Genomic DNA, 27503 nt, shown 5'->3' on the forward strand with positions numbered 1-27503 from the left:
TCTACATTGAGCAATGAAAAGCAAATGCTCCACCTAGTGGTGGAAATAGTGCAATACATGCATCGAGGATAAAATCTCGAACAAGGCAGATTTCACTTATAGTTCTCTTATTCAAATTAAATCATAGCATATTTTCTCTCATACAGGAAATTGTCTTATATAATTAATAGCCATCTCTAAGGTTATTTATCGTTTATAAATGTTGACACTTGCATTTTCTTAGTCAATGCATAATAAACGTAGCATACTATGTTGATTGTTAATGCTATCTCATATATTGTCCTGTGAGTGTTAAACTATAGCAGCAAGACTGTCTCCCAAGGTTCCTCACTGAGATCTACACAGACAAATTAAAGCCAGTATCTAAGAGAACTCCTGTACCCGCCTGTCTGTTGGAGTTGCTGGCCCAGCTGCCTTTGACCTAAGAGTAAAAATAAGATTTGGGGAACTATGAAGGGTCAACTGTGACCCCGATGTATGACCTTAACAGATGTAATGTTAGGAAATGGGGGCAAAGGGCAAAAAATGTTCCTCAATCGATATAATGAAAAGCTACATTTGTGACGCACATTAAGTTACAATCTCACGAGTCTTTTTATTCAACAGAATAATTTAAAAATAACAATAAAAACAATTACAACAATAGGTCAAATGTCGCTACTCACAAGAGGCAAACACTTTCAGCTTTCTCCTGTCAAAAATCTCCACACAGAACATTTTGTAATCCTTCTTTGATTTGAAAAAGAAGTAGAACGGTTCAATCTCGTTTGGGCTTTCTTCCAGGCACCTGCGGTCAACGGATTTCAACTCTGCTAATGCTGCCTCCTTCTCTGCACCTTTCATCCCAATGACTATTGGGAGAGAAACGCGGTCGATAAAGGACTGCAACTGGCACCATGCTACTGCCCTAATTGTGTCCTTCAGGAAAACATCATCTTCCTTGAAGAAAGAAAAATTTGTGTCTGTGCTTGGCAAAAAAAACAATAATTGACAAAACCACACAATGGTATGCTAACAAAGGCTACTACTGACGAGTTTTTAATGATGAACAAAACTACTCAACTATAGTCATCAGAATATTTTATCTGGCTATACATACAACCTCCAGCATTACAAACATTACATTACATACCAGGTTCCCAGGTCCCAGTTTCTCTCCTATCTCTTCTTCAGTTTTGCCTGGAAATAACAAATTGTTGTCTGTAATGTCAAGTAGGCTAATTAGGTAGCTGTGCTCAATATGGGCGCACACTGAGGAAAGTCTACCGGCTGCAGTAAGGGGCACCCTGGTTAATGGTACACTCAGCGTTGGCGTTTAAAAATGAAATGATGAAAGTTAAAACAGAAAATAAAAAACTTTACAGGGCATTTGGACGAATAGATTTGAACGGTTTATTACGCATATTTACCTCAAGAAATATAAGAAATAAAATTGCACATTTGAAATTGAGAAACAAAATAGTACGTCCTTCTTAAAAATTAATAGAATACAGAAATATTCAAAAGTCAGCCGAAACACACTGCAACTTTCTTAAGGACCAGGACCTTTGTCAGTGATCAAAAAATGACTTCTTCCTTTCTGGGAGATGGATGACAATATTGGTGTGACAGGGGTTGAAGTAATTCCTGTAAAAAGAGGGGGAAAGCAGTTTATAATGCAATCGAACGGTATATACAAAGCTAATGCTTCTAATAACCCCCCTGTTATGCATTGTTACCACCTAGTGGCAAGATCGAAGAGTATAATTATTTTGATGCTTTTCTGACCAGTCATTGCACTGTGTCGAAGTGACTCCAGGATATTGGAGCCCTTAAATGTAACAACACATCTGAATGGTTGTTCCCTTTCTGTCATGATCTGGTTGGTCTTGTCCTTGAACTTTGTGTTCAGCTGTGGATAGAAATCATAAAATAATGTAATTTTCCTTTAATGTAATTTACTTTACATTTGATTAAAACCACAGATTATTTGTTCTTGTGTCATACCGTGTAGATGGCCTTATCCAGTTCAGGTAGCGTTCCACCACCAAAAGCCTCACAGGCTGTCTGAAGTCTGTTCTCTGACTGCTCATCTTGTTCATACTCTATCTGTGGGTCTATGTGAGATTAATTCATGAATTCAACAATGTAATAAGTTGGTCTCATTGTAACATAACAAACCATGTAGCTAATGTGTCACGCCTAAGCCTACATACTTGGTTTGGTTTGGTTATTTTTCTGAAGAGGCTGCAGATGCTTGCTGGGAAAGACCTACAATTAGGAAAAAACACAATTTAATTTTAAATTATAACATATATTCATCCTGGTTTAAAAAATATGAATATTGAGGAAAGGTAAGGGATAAGACAGACAAGATTCGGCCCCAGAGGGATGCTTTCAATAACTGCAATACACCCAATAACTTATTCTGGAATAACTTTGATCTATACCTACATCTATGCATACACTTAAAATGCCTTGTTGAATACAACATTAAGTTAAGAGTGTAAACCATCCAACCTGTTGAAATTGCTTCATCAGCAGATCCCTGATGGCATTGAGTTTCCGACCACTGAGGTTAACATCCTTCATAGAGCTATATCTGGTAGCCAGAACCAAGGCCTGAATTGAACAGCAGGTTGTTAGGTCTTAGTTGTCATGAATTATGCCCACCTACTAATGCGTTGTATTCAATAATATTGCTGCCATTTTGGGTAACATCAGGCCTTACTTGGGATAACAGAGCCATGGTTTTTTTCGAAGTCAAGTTGGTTATAAAGACGTAGGGTGTCTGAAGATGGTGGACGACGTATGTAGGCTTCAGGTGATTCGGCCGCGAGGACCTGTCGACCCAGGCGATTCGTATCCAGACTGCCTCATCTGTATGCTTCTTGATTTTGATGGACACCTTATAACACAAAATCAGCAGGATTGCAGTTAATTATGTTCAGCCTATAAATGGGATCCACCATGTTGCTAATCTTGCAAGGGATTGTTCTTACATGTCTAATGAGCTCAGCAAGGTGAGCTTTAAATTGCTCCTTAAAGTTGGACAGCTCTACCGAGTGAGCGTCATCTGAAACACAAATAGTAATATAGCTAGCTTTCATGACACAATACATATCACCGGTTTGGTCTGTGTACAGGTTTATTCCCCCCAGTAGTATAATAATTGAACAAAATATGTGGTAACTCAGAGAACATGGTAATGGTTTGTCCTACCTGCTGCCTCCAGAAGCTGGTAAGCATGCCATTGCCTTTGGTTTGGGTGGTCAATGACATCTTAAAACAAAATAGATGTTCTTATATTTCACCCCTGATAACAAATTCATACATAGTTTGGGTTTTATGATGAAGTTACTTACAAACCATCTCGAGCTCTGTGATGTGTTTTACTCCCAATCCACTTTCCTGTTGAGAACAGATATATTGCATACAAAGTTAGGACAGAAAGAACATCCATTCAAGCGGTCATCATATACATCGCCTAACATCACTACGTTACACACTGCTGTACTGTGGACAAGACTCAACGTACTTCATTAAGACTGAATCTGCCTAACTGTGTGCATAAGACAGTGAACTAACGTTACGGTTACACTGACCAAAACCAAAACACATTTAAGCTTAGGCCAACACTATATAGCGACAGGCAAATGTTTAGATCTTAAAATCCGTAATGCCTTATACCATCTAAAATGATTTCAACACAATCCGACGCATACTTCACATAGGTCCAGCAGACTTTCCGTCAACACATATTTGGGCTGAGTGAAGTCTAACGATTCTTGTTGTTCGACGCTCAGACGAGCCCACTGTCTCAGTGTCGTCCTTAGCGTCTTGGTCGGCGTGGTTCGTATGAGCCGTTTTAACAAATGTCTCTTAAGGTCGTCCATCTTTTTTTTAAGAGAACACAAAAGAATAAGACGAATAATGTATATCAGCACCAGCGGTGGTGGTACAGATAAAAGAAGACGGTAAAATATTCCAAACAAGCGCCACCAGCCGAGCACACAAATGGACCAATCACATTTCAATCAGGGAAATTACGCGGGGAACCGTTGCGCCCCCTATCGTGCCGGAGTAGTGTCTTCTTGTTTTCTATTAAAATTTAGAAAATAATGGTAATTATTATTCAAATACATCATCATCATCATATCATTGTTACAGCAATGTTAAGTATCTCTACATGATGTTTTTTTTTTTACCGCTTTGTTGTATTTTAGTGTCGCTGAAGGAACCCCAAGGAAGCAGAAGGTGAACTGCTTAACTCTTTGTTTACATTTGCATTTATACACTTTAATATCCGGAGAAGTACTGGTACTGGGCCACTTCACAATTTATAATTTACATTTTTTATACCGTTTAAAAAAAATAAAAATAAATAAATAAATAAATTAAAAATAATAATTAATCGAATATATATATATATATATATATATATTATTTTTATAGATATTTAACCCTAACCCTATTATATAATAACATTGGATTCATTTTTTTGATATTATTGGCTAACTATCAAATTTATTTATTTATTTTATTATTGGTCCTACCAAAAAGCTACTTCTAGAAATCCATACTCCTGTCCAGGGGATGGCGGTAATGAGCCGATACGCTGGTTCCCAATCCGCCATTAAACTACAAAACAAGTGTTTGTCAGTTAGGTAAAATGTTACAAAAACGTGTAATCGATGTATCAATAATATCGCAAGGCTGCATTAATGTCACTCGCAATTATCTGTTGAACTGTACAGCGACTGCCTAGTCTATCCACATCTGCTACGTCCCAGTTGGGATATTTGTTCTTGCATGTCCTTGTCGCTACATAGAAAGCTGAGCTTGCTTATTTAGAACCGATTAAGGGATTCTGAGCTCGATTAAGAGATCCTTTCGTTTGGATTTGCAGAATTATCGCACTGGTTTATTTCATGTGACTTAAGCCGTCCGTCATCTGGTAAGTAGTCAGCTTGCTCATCTGGTAATACGAGAATGTCAACAAACATGAGCATTGCAACTTGTGATGTTCACCTCTAATTTAACTCTTTCAACCTGTGGACTAAAGTTGTATTGCAAATTAGTTTGGCGTATTCAGTGACAAAGATAAGCAAAGGAAGTCCCGTTTGCTTATTTTAAATTAGTCAATACATATGCCAAACTAATTAGCAAGTAAGTTGAAAGAGAACGAGCACTCAGTGGACTGAAATGGACAAAAGCATTATGTAACCTGTGTCCATTGTAAAGAACGAACTGACCGTGGTTAGAGAGTGCATTCTGAGGGGACGGGTGGTAAACAACAATCAACAACAACAACAATAACAACCCTCTGTTCTGTCCGGCGTGCAGGTGAACGTTATCCACTGAAGAGTAAATGACAGCTCAGGAAGGAGAGGGGTGGGGAGGCTGTAGTATCCTTTAAATAGACCAGTGATTATTAATTATATAGGGTATGATGGAATGATGGAACTGACTTTGTTGTTTGAAGTGTGCTTTGGCATCATGTGGATTTCTACTGGATTCACTCCCGGATTGCTGATAAATTCAGGGCTTCTCTTGTTTTGACATTTTCAGTGTTACCGCAGTGTAAGCCCTTAACTCAGCATGCACCCTGATCTCTCACCTCATCTGCATACGGATGAATGCAATGCAATGATAAATCTTCTAAAACAGTGCCATACGGAGGTAAGACAGCGATTCATAACCTTCTCTTCTCTGTCTCTCCCACCACCTTTTTCTTCACACATACCAAATGTCAATTATTAAGTCGCTCACAATTGTCCTTCAGCTTGGTTCTGTGTTAAATAGAGTTCATGCTATTAATGCAATGTTTCTTGTCGCTCCCCCCCAGCACAATGTAACGAGGTTCTTTGGCACGTGCAATGATATGGACCGGGCAATGCGGCACTGTCTTAAGGCAGAGGTGAGTGTCTCCCAACTCATTTTGTTTATTTATTAAATAAGAGAAAAAAACGTTGCCTAAACTGACACGTGGTGCCTTCCATGTCCGCTTGGCATTCAACAGAGGCTAGCTAAGAGGGAGAAAAGCAGACAGCACGCCGAAGAGATGAGGAAAAGGGTGAAAGAAGGGCCGAGGCCTGAGACGGATTAAGACTGGCGCATCTGGATGTTGATTGAACCACAGCAGCGTTTCAAACCTGTCATAACCACTTCAACTGGATGTGGGATGGAGGGGGTTGGGACTAATTTAAGACTTGTAAATGCTACCCATTTGCCAACAAATCACTGTTCAATAAGACACCTGCTGAAAGATCTGTATTTGCTTGTAGTGTAATGATGAAAATAAAAATCGTTGATTCAAAAAAAAAAAGTATTTTTTCGCATATTTCGTCAGTGAGGTCAACCAAATATATTACACTGAACGCAGCTCCAAGATTGATTCACTAACCTTTTTTTTAAATTTAAATTTTAAGTTAATTATGTGATTAACATGTATGATGAACATGTTCACTAATTTTGATTGAAATGTTTACAGTGGCTGTGTTGTAATATACCATTAATGCAGGTTAAGGGTTACCCATAGAAAAGGATAACAACTTAAATATGTTCTTAACCATATTACTTTAATGCATATGTCCAAAAATGGACTCATGGATTAAAATAACACAATACATACCTGAATGAATATAATGTAATTTATTCATCATGACACTTTATTCATCATTATTTATACTGTGGATAATCCAGAAAGTTGTGGAGGGATTGAGGGAATGGAAAATGGCACAGCAGACTGTAAATAAAATTTCAAATAAATACAAAAATAAACTGCTTTCAAACACTACTTACAATGCCAATACAAAACATACCCTGAAATAGAAAGTATTCTGGCAGGCAATACATTTATATCTACATTATATTACATGCAGTTAATTTCATAAATGGCTAGCCTCTATAGTCTATGCACTGCCTGTGTCTGATTGGAAAACTGGACAATTCTCTGAATTATACAAACTATTTTCCACAGAAGTCGTTATTTTTTGGTAAAACGTAAATGCAATATAAGTTAATGTACGTATATCATTTCATGAAACTAACATCACATGTGATCAAGGTCTACCTTGGTTTCAGCTTCACAATACAGAACGTAGACAACGCAGACACCAAACAAACACCTTATGGTGATGTCCATGACAAACCAAAGATCCTCAACTTAAAAAAACATAATATATACATGATCATCAGACTTTGGTAAACACCGATCTATATCCAACACATTCAACACACCGTAGATTACGATATCTTTTGCACTAGTATGATAGAGTATTACAACCAATATAGGCCCTATACACCCTTGTGATACGCTAGTGTGATGTATACCATTTGCAATGTGTGATGTATACCAAAGCAATTTAATGTATCACTTTAGTAAGTAGCACTAATACGATTTCATCTTTCGTGCACATTACGGTTTCAGTGTTATACAAATCAATATCAAAGAGCCGAAATGCCCCCACCCCCACCTTAATGGGTTCAAACTTGCCAAAGCTTCTTCAAGAAGTCAATGTATTCTTGAAGCTACACTAATCACAAGTGTAACATATGTTGAGAATATAATACAGAAAGACGAAAAGAAAGTGAACAATTTGAGGGAGATTGTAAATAGCCATGATCTGGACAAGCACGGTCTCTTTGTAATTAGCCTAGATCAAAAAGTGTGACGCGATAAATAAGTCAGTAATGTTAGATTTCACTGCTAATTTACAATATTCCTTTAAGTCTTTTTTAAAATAATTATAAGTACTTTATGAAGAATTAATGAATTTAATTCAAAATCTTGCAATCTCAATGGCATATAACAAATCAATGTCACTAGGACTGCTTTGAGCATTTCAATGCCAATATGGAGTTTAATTCTGTCCATAGAAGTGATGGAATGTGTATCTAAAGGGAGAAACTTGTGCTTCACTCAGATGCAAACTTTGGTTTTTTTGCTAAGCTAACTCAATGGCTTGAATAGCGACTCGTGCACAGACCATCAGCAGACATGGAAATCTATATTCATAAGAATGTACAACAAAGGCTGACCATATTTTCAGTTTGTACACAAAGCATATATTTTAAATACAAATATACATATATCTCTATCTCAATATATTATATATAATATATTACGTTTCATTAAATAAATTATTTCAAAACATAGGCGATTGCATGTACACATTTCCAAACCTTTCACAAAGCTTTCAAACTCATACAGTCTATGTTTCTTCCTAGAAGAGGATCATTCTCTGATATATAATCTCTAAAATGATCAGGCTGGCGTTAAACGTGAGCTCAGTGAATTTCTCTATTCTTCTAAGAAAACAAGCCAGACTTGTTAAATGGGCTGTAATGGTAAACACCACTAAACCTAAGAGTTAATTGATAGATAACAAGACATTTTAGGAGGACAACAGCATGTCACCTTTGATCTTTTCATTCAGTACGACGGTAATGAAAGAGTACAGGTTTACATAGGCCTTACCCTTTAAGCAAAGAGCGTTTGCCCTTGGGCCGTTCTTTGATTTCTTCGAGGACTGGGACAGTAGAATCACAAAAACATGAGGTTGCGCTTCAACGGTGACTGCTGAAGAAGCCCTTGCTGGTAGAGAGGTTGGTAAAATCTGCCAGGTTCCATGCATCCTTGCATGAAGGGTCAGTTGTCATAGGCTTTATTCTGCATGTAACTGAAGAGAGCTTCCAGACCCTTGGTGGAGCACCACAACTGTCTCAACATCTGGCACTCCTTCTCATTCACCTCCTCTAACACAGGTCTCAGGATGCCCCTCACAAGGCATTTGGATTCCTCTAGCACCTGGGGGTCAGAATGGGACAGGGTCACCTTCATTATACCAGCACTTATTAGATGAAGAGAAATAATGAGCTCTTTTGTTGGTTGGGTACCTACCACAGAGCTACAAAGAGCCATTTCCCTCACACGTATCATCACCTCCTGGTTAAATGTGGCTGGCCAGAAGACCTGTGAAACCAGACCCCGGCTGCATGCTTCTTGTGCTGTGAGCTTTCTCCCACAGAACAGCATCTCATTGGCCTAGGATTTGAAAAACATTGAACATTCTGGACCGTGTAGTGAATATTTGCAAATAAACTGGGTTCGCTGACAACCATGAATAATAGCGGGACTGACCAGCGCCACACCCAGGATCTGAGGGAAGGTGTAGGAGGAGCAGCCAGAAGGGGTTAGGCGGAGGGCTGCACACGGGGTTTGGAACCAGGCTCTCTCGCTGGCCCACACCACATCACACAGAGGCAGGATGGAGGCCCCCAGGCCCAGAGCAGGGCCGTTCACAGCCACCACAATGGGCTTCTTGAAGTGGATGAATGCCAACACCAGATCCCTGAATGGAGAACGCAAGTTTGTTTTTATTAAAACCCAAGAGGATGTGGTGGATCCTGGGAAATGTTGTGCCTGGTAAATCCTGTTGTCCTCAGCAAGTCCCTTTTTCTCACCGCACAGCCTCTGCAATGCGAGTGCTCTCTTTCCTCCGGTCGGTGGACAGACGCCCTATGAGGTAGGAGGGCTCCAGGCCGCTGCAGAAGACGGTCCCCACGGAGGTCAGCAGCAGCAGTTTACTGTCATCAGCAGCTGCATTGCCCAAGGCCCGACAAACTTCCTTCATGATCTTTAAAAGAAAAAAGGGGGGTTTCCTTTTAGAACAAACAAATACAACATCTCTGCACATTGTACCAAGATCTCTGCACAATGTATGGGACGTGTAGGATTTAAGAATATTTGCAACACTCTGCTGAAATGAATGGATTGAGATTGTTTCCCAATAAGCGTATCAAGTTAACAAATGGTCTGATTGTCGGTCATCGGTCATTGAGTTATGACTGACCAAGACAGGCTTTTAAGGGGACAACTCCTGGGTATTGATGGGTTTGCACCTGCCGAAAGGACATCACAATAAAACTCGATTGGTTCTCCAGTTTAACTCGCTCAATACAAACATTATCTCTCCTGAATTACAGCAGGACACATTTTTTATAACAATCTGATTGACAGATGCCTCAGGTTCATTACAATGTGGCACGACAAAAAACGGCTGAATGTTATGGAAGAAGCTGTTATGCTTTTATGCCCCATAAGAGGCACCATGTGTTCCACAGAGAGTTAGAAGCAATGAAGCTAGGAGGCCTCTGCAAATATGGATAAAAATAGAGATTTGATTATGGAATAATGGCACCCTAACGCGGCAGACCCAGAAAGGCATCAGGTGCAGTTTGATTGCACTGCGACACCCCCTGCCGAAACCCCCCTCCCCACCTGAGGGGGGACGGGGAAAATGAAATTGAGAAGGCCTTCAATTCGGCAGATCCATGACCATTATGAACACATTCTAAGCAAACGGTGGCCAGTTCAACAGTATAGGCTCCCTCAAGTTTCTTATATTTTATATTATATTACTCTAGCGCCATTTCATCTTGTATTCTACATTTTACACAATCACTAGACTGATAGAGCCACCTTGGACTTTAATATGAACTATTTCATTAAAATGCATTACCTGACTTCTAAAGAATAGCCTACATATCTGCGCATAAACCTTCTTTGTATTTAACCACAATTACAGAAACACTGATGTAATCAAAGTTCAAGTTTCCTCCAAACCAAAGTCAAATCCATGTTTATCGTTGTTTTTATGTTGTCTTCCTTTGGAGATAGATAATGATTTTATGTCACTCTCTCTGCTTAGCTTGACGAGGGAGAAGAGAGGAATAAAGAGATTCTCGGAGATCTTGCCACCAGGGGGAGTAGCATTAGAAACATGACGTGGTATCCCTGATGGAATTTAAATGTTTTGATTACTCCTCTCCATATGTTTTGGACATTTTGAGCATGTTCCGCATTCATATTGTGTAGGCTCTATTGTACTTCCCCTATCTCAAAACTAAACAACAAAATACATTTGAACCTACCGTGGCACACAGTATTAAATAAGGACAGTATCCCCCTTAAACAAAGAGGACTGATATACAACACTACTACAGATACTTTATTGAATATCTAGTGTCACAATTTCTTGCTTTAAAAAATAAGGCTGCCCAGGACATTGAGTCCGGCATTATAAATGCCAGACTCAATGTAAGAGACAACCCATCAATTGATGAAGATCTTGATTGTGTCTATATTCTTTACCATCTTACACCCAACCACAAACAACTGCTAAGCCCAGAGGGAAGTTTTGAATCATTTTGATTTCATGTCGATTTTACATTTAATTTTATTAATCAGAAAATTAAATAATTTTTCTGCACATGATACACCAGAACATATGAATGCATTAAGGAGTCATAGCTGAATGGTGATCACATCACGTCAGTTTTTCTGTAGAAAGCACAAGTTTATTCACGTCTATGAAACCGTGCTCTCCCTATGCCATGTTTTGACAGGCTTCAGTGAACAAATGCATATACAGAGTCATTACAAAAGGGTAATCATATATATTAAGCTGTGTAGAATACTCATCCCACAACACAATGTACCAAGGCCGGGTAACAAATGCTTGCAAACCGTACTCATACGGTCCGGTATGCTCCGCTATTACCCCACCACTACACCAGCGTGTAGTGATGGGGGGGTGGTGGAAGGGTCACCACGAAGCTGCCCATTACGTTTCATGTAGTGAGAACTCGGATCGATATGAATGGTACGCTGGTGTCTATGATGGCGCCGGGTCACCATTGCTTTTAATCCGCCTGTTGCCATTAGGCAACCACAGGGCTATGCTCTCTAACGCAAGTCCATCAGAGCGGTGCTACGGAAGGCGGACAGAGCAAGCACTGCTCACACCCTTGGTATTTGCCTAACCCATAGCTTTCCCATAGCCATGGTACTGCTTGTATATGTAACTTCACATTACTTTTGAGAAGTTGTCACCATTTAATGGTTGCATTCATCACCAATCAGCACAGTGACAATTAGGAGGTGCTTTTGTTTTAGCGGCCGTTTTGGTTCCTTGAGGTGAACCAGAATGGATCAAATGCTACATTTTACATTTGAAGGTGTAAAAGCAGGAAGGGAGCTCTAGCCCAGAGCTTGGCTGAGTAGAACCAGCAACTTTGCAAGGGTTTGTCCTGCATTGAGAAGGCTAAGGCAGCCCACCTAAGACTCTTTTTTCCTCTCTGAATAAGAATCATATTCATTCAAGTATATTCTAATTAGTGTATAATCCGAAAATAAGAATTGTTGGGTTGTAGGGCCGACTGATGAATGATGAACAATCAATACCTAGAACAGAGAGCAATAATTATAGGTAGATGAATGCAGTTACTATGGATGCAATAAGAGGATTGTGTGATGAGAAACGAAAATAGGCCGTTACCTCCACATTTACCTACAACAGTGACCATGGCAACTATGACAAAGATTGTAATTCTACCTTGTCGAGGTAAAAATGTATGGCGCTTTTTTCGCTAACCAGAAATACAGTACCTACTGGCACCTTACACAAGACAGGCCAGTACAGGCCAGTCTTGTGTAAGTCTTTTCGTAGTCTGTGAAAAGGGATCAAATTAAACACTTTAGGATTGTTTCCGCTGTTTATATGTGTTTGGATGTCCAATATCCTTGTTAGGACTATATTCGGAAACTTGCCTTTAATTAACATAATTTACAAATGGTTTATAGCTATCCGAATTAAAGAAGGCATCAGTCACCAATTATCCTTGTGACTTTTTACCATTTCAAAAAAACAATAATCCTTAACGCAGCTATACAACCCATAAAAGGCAGACTGCAATACATTTTTGGCGGATGATAATTTAGGAGGACATGATACGTGGGCGAGCGATCATAAAAGAATAGCCTGGCTTGTTAGGTCATCCGATAACGTTTGCAGTCCTCTGGCACGCAAAGTAACCACCTCAGCCTTATTTTGAGTTAGGGAAAGTCATGTATGTCACTTTACATCATGCAGTGCTGAGCAACTAGCACAGGTCGGGTGTTATTGGTTATGTCAGCATAGAATTATCACTCAGTATTTTCAATATCTGATTCACTGGCCTTTGCCAATGTCAGTCGCATGTGTAATCACATCCCTCGGTTTAATGAATACATCACTATGATAAAAAATGTTTGTTACACAAATGAAGTGGCCAGTTTTGTGGCACAGTCACCAGAGCCGCTACCTATAAATTCATTCAGTGTTTCAACGGGCGAAGATGCCTTTCAATGGGAAGGGCTGACACAAGGCGCAAAGGGAACACAAGCCGTGTTGGTGAGCACTGATCACAGAGCATCAGTGGTAATGGAGGATGACAATGAATCTAATTCCACTTTCCTCTCTGCACGGAGGAGAGTGTGAATGATGCGGGGCAATATCGGAGTCCATTTGTGGTTGCTCAAACCTCGCCCTAAAATACATTTTCCCTAATCCTATCAGAAACATGGGCTTTACAATGAGTGGCAGGAACAAAGCGGAGCGGGAACGAGCGGTGATCTCTTTGTTGCCAAGACAACCTAACCACAGACGAGGGTGTAGATCCAAACAATCAGTTCAACAATTGAAGGCCCCTATCAATAGATCCATAATGCCAACCAGCAACAACAATCTACAAATACTTGTCCGTAGGGTGCGGCCATGAATAAAGTAATTTTATATGGGATATCCTGAATTGATCAACGCTGGGTGCTAGGTTTGTAACATTGACAAGTTGGTAGACAGAAAAGCATGAGGAGAGCCACACGGTGGTTTAGGAGAGGGGGAATGGATGGGCAATTAAACTGTTTCCCATGCGTGACACTCCCGTGAAGAGGTTCACTGTATAGCCTAAGCCTTCCAATTATTATCGTTAGATTTTTCACAAATAACATTTCTGACAATGTCACTAGGTCCCTGCATGGTCAATTGCAAAAGATCCCACTATTCTGTAGCCGACAACTTGTCTGAAGTATTAAAACATTTTTCTTTTCAACCTTTCGTTCAACGTTTAATTTGAAACCAGACGCTATTGGGTGATAGATTGAAGGGATGGATTGAAAACTAGAGAAAAAAATCATTAAAAGGGACTTCATTCACCATTTACCCGGAAGGCTCAGCTTTATTTACCTCAGGTGTCAAGGCATTGCTGTCTGTCGTTTGGCTGGACAGCAGCACGTGCGTGAAACCTTCTTCCTTCCTGACCACGATGTCCCGGAAACGGCAGAGTGAGTCGCTCTGCCGTACGTTGTATCTCAGCCGCTTGTCGAACACGTATCCCCTGTCCTCCCCCAGCTTCCGCTTGGCCGAGCTGTGCAGATGAATCCTCCCGTTGGCCAAAGGGGAGCCTGGAATACAGGGGAGGGTAGAGGAGGGTGTTGAGCAGGTCCAAACACACACAATGAACAACTTGTGTGTTTATACAGACATGACTAATGAAACAGCAATGGAAGCCATATCCACAGCAGACTCACTGTTTGTGTTGTGAAAGCAAGCCAGTTTTATTATACTTCGGAAAAGAAAGAAAATAAACTAAAATCCCGGGACAAGTCCTATGCGCCAATACTGCGCTTACACTTGGTACCAGAACCAACCAGAGCTTACACGTGATCGAACGAAGTCTTAAAGTGATCAACAGAAAGAGGTATGTTTTTTCTAATTATGCTATTAAGGGTTATCAAGGTGTCTATTAAGCATCCGAAAATTATGTTCCATGAAAACCATTGCTATCCCACGTCATTTCTGTATCGATTATAGTCTTTACCTTTAAGCCAGTAAAATCAACTGAGTGTGTACCTTCGTGGCTACATAGCCAAGCATGTGACCAATTAGCGTACACTCACGAAGCCAAGGAAGCGGCCAATTAACCTGCATCACATGAAGGCCACGGTGTCACAGGCCTGTAATAAGCCTGTCCAATCATGTCATTTGGCAAGAATGACATGATCTGCCTACCTACCCGACTACCTACGCCCACGCTGACTGTGCACTCAATACGTATGACCAGTCTTCCACAAGGCTAAGCAGACCTATCGCTTAATCTAGTAAGCTAGTCAATTGTTTGGGGAAAGTGACTTTGGAAGGAGGCCTGAATGAGTGATTTCTTCAGTGGGATACTTTCAAAATCTAGCTTGCTCTGGCTTGTTTCTCAAAATTCCATGCCTGACTTTAACCAACAATACTATTGTAGCTCCGTTAGTTGATTGATTAGAGGCAATAAGAATGACATATGTTTTTGCTGGCCGTAGAGTTATGTTATGTTATGCTTTGTCTTGCACAAAAGGTTGGCTTCTATGTGCAGCCTTCTAGATGGACAATACTTGTGAATAGGATATACATGTTGGTAAGAAAGAGATTGTGGCAGGGAGAAAAACTAAATAATGGTTCTTTATCCTTTAATCTTTCATTGGTCAGAACTAACATGTTCCAGGAAAAGTTGGATGTAATTGGACTCTCTGCTGGCAGCTCAAAATACATGTAGAAATATGGGTTACATTTTTAAACATGATTTGATATCACGAAGTGCTGGGATCCATTGAACTATAAGTGTAACACAATATCAATGTTCATGATGTTTGCGATAAAAAGGACAAATAAACATCGCTAACGTCACTCGGCAAATGGATGCAAAAGGAATGAACGTAGCTCTTTGTAGCACTTGATAAATCAACAAATGTTATTAAAGGTTTCTGTTTTTTATTGCAAGGGGAACCTTGACTTAAACAACACAAATCTGGAAATGTAGTGAGAGTCCAAACCTTTTGGTCCAGTCAAGCCACATCTCTTGAAAAAGAAAATATTCCTTTTAAGATACCTAATGAATGATTAACCAATGTGGTGTCAGATCTGGACTGTTGACCGGGAATGACAATACTGTTATCAGGGTTTGGTTTAAGAAGACTGTAACAGGAATTCCAAAAGCCTTATTGAAGCAACCCTAGCCATTGCTAATTAGTAGAGGTTAGGGTTAGTAGAGTAGATAAAATAAAACACCTTTTAAACCTAAAATTTGAGCATGCTTCATTACTAAGGAGAGGGTGCTAAGGAGAACGTGCAATACAGTGAAACGGCTGCTCTCCAACGTCACTGATTGTAACTAAAGCTCTAAAGTATCATTGTTGTCAACTGGTTTTAAACACAAGAAAAACTCAAAAGGAGGTTATGGCTTAGAATCCAACAATGGCTTTTCTATGTTGAGTTTTCATGATCTCCGAATGAACACATGCGTTTCTGCCAACCATATACACATGGCATGGTAATTAGTGGACTAACTTGGGTGCTGCTGCAAAAGAGCATTGGTGCTTTGCAAAACACACCCAGGGGTTAAATAAACAACAGGTTAAACGTTGAAAGTAAATAAATGATGTGCCATCAAACACCGAGCTCCATACTACCTCATAGGGTAATTAAATAGACTAAAGACAACTAACTTTGATGAAACCCAATAATGACTTGATGAGCCAAGTATTATCTTTAGAATTCCAGTATTCTACTTCCAGTTAGTTCTGATCATGTAACAAAATCGAACGCAAATTGAACATAGCACGTACCACCCAGCTCTTTGGTTGATATACAATTCAAAGTATATCACCACGCATTTAACCATTCACATGACCATCGGCTCACCTAGGTTTTCAGTGTGCTGCTGCCCAGGGTTAGCCCCGTCCGCCAGGGTCCTCTCCCCCTTGTCTGGAGGAGGCCTCGGGGTCCTTGACGACGCCCGGTACAAGACAGGCTCTGCCTCTCCATTCTGAAGTCCGTTGTGTGAAGCCCTCACGGCGGGAACAAACTGTAACTGCCGGGGCGAGGCGGGCTTGAACGTCGTCCCTTTGTTAATCCTCTCCTCTGGAGCCTGCTTGCCCACCGCTCCTCCACCACTCGCCGTCTGCTTCTGTGTCCTCCCTGAATCCCCGCCCCTCCCAGTCACCACATCCCCCCCGGCTAGGCTCCCCCCCCTCCCCCCGGCCCGGGGGTCCGAGCTTTGCCTCTTCTTACGGGTGTCGGCGCGGGCTCTGAAGGGGTCTGGGTAGGCGGGGGTGGCGAGGGGCCGTGGGCCGGACGGTGCTCCGTGGAGCATCTTTGGGGGCTTGAGCTGTTTGTGCGGGGTGTGCAGGCGCAGGCTGTTGAACTGGTCGATGAACTCCTCGCAGTGCAGCAGGTGGTTCTCCGGCTCCCAGGTGTCCTGGCTCCTGCCGTAGCCCTTCCACCGGATCAGGTATTCCCACTTGCCCTTCTTGTTTCGCCGCTTGTCCACGATTCGCTCCACCTGAGGGGCGACATGCACGTGCATGCGCACCCAGGGACGCAGACACACACACACACACACACACACAAACACACACACACACACACACAAACACACAATTCATTTATTTGGAATGCCCATTGCTACAACACCACAGCATCCAAATATTAATAAAGAGCCCATTATGTCTCACAAAACAACACAAACATTGCGCAAGTATTTACAACCAAGTGAATCAGTAGATAAATATATAGTTATATCAAGGGTAGATATGACAGCGCATAGGATTGCCGACACAGAGCAGACACACACACACGCAAACACGCACGCACGCACGCACGCACGCACGCCGTTTACTATTGATTTCTTATGTCCAATCAAACGTTTCCACCTTCAGTTGGAGACATGGGACAGGAGACCGCTGCAAACAAGTTCAGGCTTTGGAAAAATGGTCTATGGCACATATATGCCAAATATTTGCATTTATTTATCTAGCCATTATTTAGTGTATGAATAGCGTACTACTATGACTGATGCTGAAGCGATTTTCAATAGAGTGTACATAGAAGCCTTGTTTATAGAACCTTCTGCTAATCACTGTCACTCGTGGGTGACCTGCATCTGCTCATCCAAAATTGTTCTGTCATTTGTGAAAGCCGACAGCAGAGCTCTGACAGCATTATGAACCAAACAAAAAAGGGCACCATGTATGCTATTTGCATAGTTTAAGCTAAAATAACATACAAGCATTTGATTAAAGATTCTGTGAAATCAAATGTAAAAAAAAAAGAAGACAAAATCATGCACAATGATACATTGTCCAATGCAAAGTCGATCTCGATCATTATCCATCATAGGTATAAAGAAATAAACACAATTTCACTTCATTGCAAAGAGCCCTTTTGAATGACTATTGAGTCCTTTCTAATGTCCTTTCCTGGGCGGGTTGAAGCCTAAAAGGCACACGTTGTGAGCCGGAGATAGGGAACATCCACTGTCAGGGAGAGATAAGAGGCCAGAGTTTAGCCGAGAGGAGCTCCTAGTCTGCTATCATGAGGAAACCCTAAACATTACTGTGGCTTCTGTCAGGGTCACAGCCCTCACTCACACACCAGTTCAGCCTGACATTTGACGCATACCTCACCACCGAGGTCCATCATATGCACAAGCAGACTTCCCTAGTGTATGCAAAACTGTTAGAAAGGGCTGTGCTAAGTTAATGTGTATTTGAATTGAGTGTGTAGGTATGTAGAATAATCGCCAATGTAATTCTACAGTGTTGTTCCAACAAGTAACACTAGAACTGGCGCCTAGTCCAATACTTTGGCTGCATTTTTTCCTTCAGATATCACAACTTTTAGCATATGTTAATGTAAGTACAAACTACGTGGCTGAAAATGAATGAGATATAAATAAGAAATGTATATAAAAAACTGTTTTGCACATGGGATATTTCAACGTTTGATATTTTTTCATATTGTTGAACTTCAGATTCTCTTGAGTTTAGTCATAACTCCAGGAAATCCAAACAAGCTCCAAAATCTGCTTCAGTTAACAATGCAGCAGAAGTCAAGAGCCTGTGATGTTGATCCCCTGCCAACACGAGTCCCTTCTCCAAAAGCAATATATGACGGGTTAGGGAGAGCAGGGAATTAAACCCTCAACCACACTTCCAGAGATTGTTAATGAAGGCACACTGAGAAATAGGGCTGCATCTCATTTCTGCAGCCCTAGCTCTGTATTGCATCAGAGCAACACAGAGAGACGGATGGTCGATTTATTTGGCCTCAATACAAAATAGCATGCAAAAGAAATGCTCCACACCTGGCTGGAGAAACCAGGGTTGCTATGGTTGTTTTGACAAGGGATCATTTGATTCTGCCATTGGGATCTGATGAAATATACATAAACATAAATACATTTGCCCTATTTGATCAGCATAATCATTCAATCTAAAGAATATGTTGCATGAGAGCACAAGAATATGGTGCAACTCTTTCTGTAGAGATGAGAGGAATAAAAAAATTTCACCTTGGAGCCAAATATCTTAACAGTGGGAGAAGTTGAGTCTACGAGTCAGCAAAAAGCTACTTAGCAAAAACAAAAGTACACAGACATAGCAGCCTTTTTTTTAACAACTGAAAAAAGGAATTGTCATTTGGTGAGTGACGGACAAATTACATTTCCAACTACATATTTACCTGAATGTTATTCTGACGAGTCTGGCCATTGGTAAACCTATAGTAGGAGTTAACTATATGTATAGAACAACGCTGATTAAATTAATCAATAATAATGATGAGACTATTAACTCTACTATCAGCGCATGACAGTGAAAAAACCAGCATGTGAAAACTCACTGGGGGCTGAATTCACCAAACACAGTGTTTTAATTATGGTAGTTGTTTAGTCTTTTGTGATCGACGTGACGTTTTTGTTAACATGTTACACTATGTTGTGACTACACTTCTAGGCTTGACAACAAGATCTTGACAGCTACATCTCCCGACAGTTTTAATTATTTTCTCTGCATAGAAGTCCAACATTGTGTTAGCAAAAGGGGATGAGGCAGCGGCTTTTGTTGGTTCTAAACTCATTTGTTTCCACGTTTGCGCTGCATGAAAAATGTACTTTTCTTTGGTGCTGAAAGATGGATAAATCTTGCGAGTTGTTTTCCAGGTGGGAAAGATGCCTCGAAAAATACTGCTTCTAAATCCCTCATGGAATGCCGTACTCATAAGCCTATCTCTATAACTAACCGCATGTGAATTACCTTCTACTGGGCAAAATTGTTTATAATACCTTCCCTCTCAACTGCTACTCTGAAACCTGTATTTATCATTGGAGTACTTATCTCAACGTCACCAACCTATTTGCTGGGATTCTAGGGAAGTGGCTCACTTAAAGTACATTCATACGTACTTTTCTCTTCCTCCCCCCCCCCCACGCCCAAAAAGGAAAGTTATTCCCCAACACTTGAATCGATTGAATTTAACGCAGCTGTGGGTGAGATTCTCAAGTGTAGTGTTTGAGATGAGATCCGTGGTTGGGGGTTTAAAATTCAATAAATCCCTCGATTAACCTTCCTGGCATAGAAAGGCTGGGTTCTCAGGTAATTTATCATTTGTAAAGGCTAATGTTACAACAGAACTTAACCTGTCCGGATAATCTGCACCAGGTTTCATAATTATTCATTGTAGGATTTATTGTGTTTCCCAATAAAACTGGACAGTGAGTACAGCAATATTTTCCCAGTCAGCACCAAAATAATGTTGTTGAACATGAGCAGTGCCGTCTACATTTAACATGCTGGCATATCCATGACTGCGCTACTTCATTGGCACATCCGTCACTATCTCCTTGTATACACATGTGCTTTAGTTGCAGAATGCTCTTCCTTTGCTGGAGTCCCTCTCCTGAGTGAGTCCCTCTGATTCCCACTGTTGTAGAACTGTCTCTAGCGTACAGCCACGATGGTGTGCAGCCACTACTATCACAGTAATGAGGTTCTGTGGAAACAGGGCCATTCAAGCAACGGTTTGTGTATTCTTGCGTCATGGCACTCCGCATGAGGTGAAGATCGGAAGTGTAATAACACATTCCACATATTAAGGAATGACCACTGCCAATAACAAGCTGTGAGGGCTGTAATGTAATGAGGGCCAAATGAGGTTGCGCACACACACACACACACACACACACACACACACACACACACACACACACACACACAAAGTGTGTGGACATGTTGTGTGCCTGTTCTTTCATCTTAAGTATACTGTACCCCACAGCCATTGCCATTGTGTTTATTATGTTGGAGCCTGCAACGAACAGACCTGGAGCCACCGTAAGTATACAGACATTAGAGTACCCTGTCCGGAATCTGGTGCCTCAGTTCCTCATTGGCTTCTAGTTCATGGTAGGAACAATGCTACTATGGGAAATGTCCACACAGACTCCAGTCACGGCAGTGATGATTAAAGTAGCGCCACTTGCATACATATAGCATGAACATTGGACAAATAGGCTTTAGAATTTAGTCAAGCAGTATTACGGGTGGGCGACCATGTTGGTATAGCAAGGGGATAGATTGAGCTTCTGGCAAAGCAAACCCAACCTAGTTTTACGTTAGGGTTAAGGCTTGGAAATTGTTACATGTTCTTTTTATTTATCTAGCACCTTTTAAAGCAGGCTGTCACAAAGTGCTCTCGGACGCAGCCACCGACATCAACGGCTGCCCTGATAGAGCTTCCCACATCCACACACAACGGCTGAAGCAGCATACCCTTTTTTTTTAACCTTTTTTCGTCACAAAAAGGCACTTAGACGTCAATAAATCAAAAGGAACCCGAGTTCGGAACAGAGTCGAACATTTGCTTTGTGGAGTTTGGAAAGAAAAATAGGATTTGACCTGTGTATCTCAATTCGATTATTAGTAATGGGGACGAAATGACTACTTTTTGAATGATAAAGGGTGCAATGCTGGCATTTCTGTATTAAAGCTTTACTCATCATTTTATACTTATCACTATTGACAACGGAACCGGGGAAATGACTTGCATTTCAGATAAAGAATCACCCGCCTCATTGAATTGCCACAGGTCTTGGTTCTGTATAAATGCAAATTATTTATTGGACTGGACACAACAGTCTGATAACAAGACACAACGCATGCTGCATATTTAGCCGGCCAACAATTGACCAACATTGTCTTCCCCGGACTGAATATCCTTGTAATTTTTTGTCATTTGTATTGTGTGGCTTGAACATGTCATCTTCAGCACTTATGACATGTCATATCATGTCATAACATATGACATAAGCGTGACATGTCTAGGGGTTAGGGTGTTTGACTCCCTTCTGTTTGTGAGGCTCAGGCAGAAGATAATGATGAGGACTTCCCTTAAAGGCCTTCATGTGTTTTTTGGTAGGTGGTGGCAGAATCGCCCTGCATAAATCATCAGGGCTCATAGGAAAAAAAAAATTATATTATATATAATTTTTATATATATATATATATATATATATATATATATATTTTAAAAGTTTGCATCTTGTCATTTTCATTTTATGTACTTTCGAAGTTCCTGGTTTACAATTATGTTTTTTATATATTATATTTCATATTTGAATGGGTTTTGGCCATAGACCTATTGCAAGGTTGTTCATTCAGTCCTGCCCTCAATGTGACAAATATGCTGCTGTTGGCAAAAACTCACATAATTACAATATTTGTAGAAGGCAAATTTACAACCTCAAAAAGACCAATGGGTAACTTAAAATATACTGCATTCATATTCTTTAGCCTATGATACAACAGATTTTAAGTCCCTGGTCACCCAAATCGTTGCTTCAAAATGTTTTGGAGTTGGCATCCAGTGGGCATAGGTGATAAAACATGTTTACCAGTCAATTTTTAGATACTGTATCCGTAACGGGATGTTATTAAGGCAGGCAATCTACAATTAGGAGTGACCTCACACCTAATTGACCAACAGCATTAATCATAAGCCTGACCAATCACAAACAATATTCTTCCCCCCAGGTCCCACACCATTTACACAGCTGGCTTAATAGACCATTTTCACAGGGGCATCATCTAAGGATGAACCCAGGTGTCACTCATAACTGCAGTACCAGGGCATGGGTAGTGGACCATGGATTGTGTGCCCTGGTACATAAAATGAGTAAACCCATACATTTACATCTATCAGATTATATTTATCCACAGCAACTTCATACACGGTTCACACACACATTCACACACTGACGGCGCAGTCAACCGTGCAAGGCGACAGCCAGCTCGTCGGGAGCAGTTAGGGTGAGGTGTCTTGCTCAGAGACACCTCAACACTCAGCTAGGAGTGAGTGTCGCACCTGCTCAATGTCTCCTTCATGGTTGTTCCGACACATTCAAAACCACTTTGTCGTTGCAGTTAATAGGCGATCCGCTTCGTCCGTGTGCTTGTTAAAAATGACATGAAACGAAATTATAGCAAAAAATACTGTCGGGAACAATATAGAATGCTGACTGAAACCACCATGACAGTTGATTGCACAACGGTCGGACCTGGTAGATGTCCATCAAACTGGTCTCACGATATTACTACCATGCCCATTCCCTGGAAAAAACTCCAATGAGAAAATATAGTCATCATTACATTTTTTTTTTTTTTTTTTGCTAATTTTGATGGATGACTTATAACAACATTGACTTTGAATTGATGTACAAATATCTCAGTTTAGATTTGAGTGACCAGGCACTTCAGCTGAAATGTATGTACGAGGCTTTCACAAAAACCAGGGTTTACAAAGTCGAGGCAGCAGTACAGAAAACCACTATTTTCATCTCCACTGACTGCGACAATTTTTCATTCCTGTTTCCCAAAGCGTAATACGAATCAATTTTTAGTTAGACCAGTGTTTCCCCATTATACAGAGAAACTTCTGGGTCAGACTGCGGCTCTACTGTTGTGCAGAAGATCAGCTTTGTGTGATGTGTAGGAAAGCAATAGGAAACGTCCAAGGAACTGGTTCAGGATCATGTGGCTGATGAAAACTAATTTAGGGGGGTGTTTTAAATAAAAATGGCAAGCAACGTTCAGAGCGAACGCTTAGTGATGCTTGTGGTTTAAGAGATGCTGAGAAATACTAAGTAGGGGTGAATGGTGTTAGATTGGTGCACCGCAGGGGTGCAGTTTCAATGAATAGACAAATTTGATGCCCACCATCCCACTCAGTCACATTGAGAACAGCCCCGGCGAGAGATAAAAATACAGATTGCTACAAAAGGCGACTGTAAAAAGAGACTGTATATTTTCTGCTGCAAGTTAAACATAGTCGCCGTTTAAAAAGATATTGTGTGGGCTAAAAGTGTGTCTGCGGAGGTGGGGACATCTACCCTCTGCAGGCTAATTGAAAATTCAGCTTCAGACATACTAGAAGCAGTAGACAAGTCGTTGTCTGACAGAGATGGTAATGAGAGATGCTGTTATAATCAGTGAATAAAGTTGTATAAGAGGAACATCAATTCAACACGATGGTTCAAACGTAGGACTGTTTAGCAGCTACCTTAAATTAAAGGGGGATAGAGTTTTTTTGATTTTGGCTTGTAATTCCTTCAAATAAATTTGAGCTATGAGACTGCACTCCAATAAGAAAATAAAGATGATCTTTAGGGCTTGCCCCTCATAGTCGACTAGCCGACCTATTAGTCACAGGGCGTTTTGACGACTATGGTTTGTGGAGGTCGATTAGTCGTATTTTGTGTTATGATAAAGGATCAGATTCATTATAGTTGCCCAGGGTTTCATTGTTGTTGAATTAATATAGGTTCATTCACAACCGTCACCTGGCTTGCCTGGGTAGGTGGAGTTCCCAGACGTTAGACAAGTCAGCCGCATTACAAAGTGCCCCGCCCTAAACAGTAGCTTAACTAAAACACATTTCAACCGGATACGTCTCATCGTCCAAAATGTCCAAAACTCTCTACGGCAGTAAAAACCCGAAAGACAATAACCTATTTATGGTCCTATTTACACAAAAGGTTGGTTTTAGACAAAACCAGTACTTGGTTTTGAAATCTCAAAAGGAAATATATGTTTTCTCGAACTAAACAAAATACAAAAGGTTGCACAAAAGACTAAGTCATTGCCAAACAATCTGGTCTTGTGGTGTTTGCAGCGTCAACACAAGACTGAGGTAGCTCATTGCTATGTCATGGCTTACTTTGTCCCTGATAATGACTAGGTTTTAAGATGACATGTACTTCATGATGTATTCATTACAGAGGTTACACATGCATTTAGTTCAAAAGGAAAAAGAATTACCAAATTGACTGTACTAAATCACACAATTACCATAATTCATCAGAGATGAAGGAAACATGTTAAATCAAAATACTGGCTTCTCCGACATCAATGCTACAGCTATGCCTTTCCTTTAAAATGTCTGTTCCGGGTGGGAGTGCTTGCTTTTGTTTTGGCCTGTGTGAAATGATTCACCAGTTCTGTAAGTATTCTCCCAGTAAACCCGGGATGCCAGATATAAAACAAATTGGCACACAAACACAGCGTGCCGCAGCCACATAAACAAGTAAACAAACTGGATCTACTGAGATTGTCCTAGATTCCCAATTTAAAAAGCCGCTTTTGATGACCAGAACCGTGCTCAAAGACAGGTAAATCTTCGAGGTGCCTTTGAAAGATGGATACAACTTAGAGCCCCAAAGGACTTCAAGACGGTCTCCATATGAGCTGGTTCGTAAAATGCGCAACGTAATGTATACATTAGCCTATAGACTTACCGTGTAAGACTAGCCGTTGTTTGTCATTGTCAAAATAGAATAATTGCGCTCATCTCAAAATATAATGTTGTGATGGCTGGTCTCGTGTTTGTTCAGTGTCCCCAACCTGGCAACCCGTGTGAGCTTCCATTCTGGGGAGGAGGGGGTCTGTAGAGACAACTCTGCTTACACTGTGAATTTGAATGCAGTTTCCATTTTAAACGTGTCAATGTTACATTTTTTTACCTTTAAGTTGCTTATAGCAAATCCTCTGCCTGCAGTCAACATTGGTGCGCTAATTATCAAGATACAATAGCTAAACTGTAATGTAGTCTGAAGGCCTGTATAGCCTGAGGTGTGTTGCCTTTCTCCATCTTCAAAGCAAGCTAACAACTTTGTAAGAAAACAAACACCAGTAATTGTGAAGGGTAATTGGCTTGAAAGAAAACTGTATTGTTGTAAAGTAGTAATTCATCTAAATATTGATTGAGTTTGGCTAATGTAATTCCCTTAATCGAAAGATATCGTTGTGATTGGACAGAGTCTACGTAACAAAATTATAATCGTCCAATTGTAAAGACTATTGATTTTAACTTTTATCTTTGGGACTAAAAAAACACAACACCATTGTAGTTGTGTGTATGGTTGTGTTATCAAGTAGCTATGGTTCAATAAGAAATATAGGCCTACATGAGATCAATCATATTGATTGCATTTGAATCTAATCAAAAGGTAGATTGCAAGACAATTCAGATGATATATCAACAACGGTAAATAAAAATTGAATTGACGATGGAAATAAATGAAAGGTTGATCATGCATAGACCTGTACACTTCAGATGACGTGTAGAGTTGATCTAACGTGTGGCGACAAAACAGCAGGCTGTGTCAGAAGCAGTCTACTCTCTCAGCCAATGTCACCTGTTGCTATCACCTGTTACTCTTGCCCTCTCTCTCTCCCTCATCCTCCACACTCTGTTCCCATAGCCCTTCAAAGATCTATCCTGATTGGCCGTGGTCTGTCTGGAGTGGGACACCACACTTTTACTCCCTTATCTCCCTGAAACCGAAACATATGACACACACACACACGCAGTGACACGGAGCTTGTCAATGGCCTCTTAGCATCAGAAGCGAGGTCAGGTGGTGAACACTGTCAGCAACCGAACGCATACACCGTGTAGACGGCTTGGTCCTGAACACATCTCCAAAGTACAACCGCTAACGGGAGACCATTAACATCTTATCCAAGTGTGTGTACCCATCTATTTGGTTAACTTTCCCTCAAAACTAGACATGACCGAATGCGATATCAAATAGTCACGTGAGTGTTAGTATTTCATATCGATGCATAGTGTTCGTTCATGTCTAATTTGGGGGGGGGGGGGGATTTTTGTAAAAGATCAAACAAAATAGAAGTCCTGTAGCTACGTGAATGCGCACCTTAACAACCACCATCCTCACTTCCACCACCGTAGCTATTCATGTCCGACAGCTCAGCACTACTGTCACTTTGCCACCACTTTGAACTCGGCGACGTGCTACTTTACCTCCACTAGTCCTATCTCCACGTCGATTCGGGTGAATCCGTATCTCAAAGTGGATTCGAAGCGGCGTAAAGTATATGCATAAATTATAGAAGCTCGTCTCCCGTAAATTGAGTTGTAGTTTCGCCTGTTAAAGGGCTTAGGAGGACATCGCCTTTTCCATACGCGACGACCTCCCTTTACTTCCTAATTACAATATTCGTCAGTGTACAACAGAGTATTTCCGTGGAACAGGCTCTCGCCTACCTCGTAAAGGTCTCCCGAAGCCATTCTGGGGTGCGGGCACTTGCGGCGCGGCGTTCCTGCCCGCCTTGTTGGTTTTTTGGTAGGACCGTACGCTCGGCGTTTCGGTGGAAGCCCCGGTAGACGGGAATTAGCGAGCCGCCTTGTTATTCTGAGAAAGCTGCAGTAGCAGATCAGCAGACAGTGTCAATCGAGCACGGCGCTCTGCGATGGATCGCTCCACACTTAAAACAAACAACCTTCTGGGCGGTGCTGTTTACCCAATGC

The 27503-nt window shown here is 40.9% G+C and overlaps 3 protein-coding genes across 3 annotated transcripts; 1 reads left to right on the forward strand and 2 right to left on the reverse strand.

Annotated features, from left to right (window-relative positions):
• Positions 1-570: 570 nt before the first annotated feature.
• Positions 571-3973, reverse strand: cenpn (centromere protein N). The gene is made up of 12 exons (XM_079736120.1): positions 3705-3973; positions 3345-3390; positions 3202-3261; positions 2982-3055; positions 2711-2887; positions 2500-2601; positions 2196-2250; positions 1987-2096; positions 1768-1891; positions 1546-1626; positions 1133-1179; positions 571-939 (listed from the first exon to the last, which is right to left on the reverse strand). The coding sequence occupies exons 1-12, from the start codon at positions 3873-3875 to the stop codon at positions 658-660; spliced, it is 1329 nt and encodes a 442-aa protein (XP_079592246.1). The 5' UTR covers positions 3876-3973; the 3' UTR covers positions 571-657.
• Positions 3974-4632: 659 nt separating this feature from the next.
• Positions 4633-6223, forward strand: cmc2 (C-x(9)-C motif containing 2). The gene is made up of 4 exons (XM_079737269.1): positions 4633-4936; positions 5551-5661; positions 5828-5899; positions 6002-6223. Exons 2-4 carry the CDS (start codon positions 5581-5583, stop codon positions 6086-6088), a joined length of 240 nt encoding a protein of 79 aa, XP_079593395.1. The 5' UTR covers positions 4633-4936; positions 5551-5580; the 3' UTR covers positions 6089-6223.
• A 395-nt stretch (positions 6224-6618) lies between these two features.
• On the reverse strand, positions 6619-27372 carry LOC307076269 (chromodomain Y-like protein 2). The gene is made up of 7 exons (XM_079737205.1): positions 27240-27372; positions 16545-17184; positions 14049-14266; positions 9448-9620; positions 9125-9335; positions 8885-9028; positions 6619-8791 (listed from the first exon to the last, which is right to left on the reverse strand). Exons 1-7 carry the CDS (start codon positions 27261-27263, stop codon positions 8633-8635), a joined length of 1569 nt encoding a protein of 522 aa, XP_079593331.1. The 5' UTR covers positions 27264-27372; the 3' UTR covers positions 6619-8632.
• Positions 27373-27503: the final 131 nt, after the last annotated feature.

This window comes from Pollachius pollachius (genome assembly GCF_949987615.1).
Source record: "Pollachius pollachius genome assembly, chromosome: 5".
NCBI lineage: Eukaryota > Metazoa > Chordata > Actinopteri > Gadiformes > Gadidae > Pollachius > Pollachius pollachius.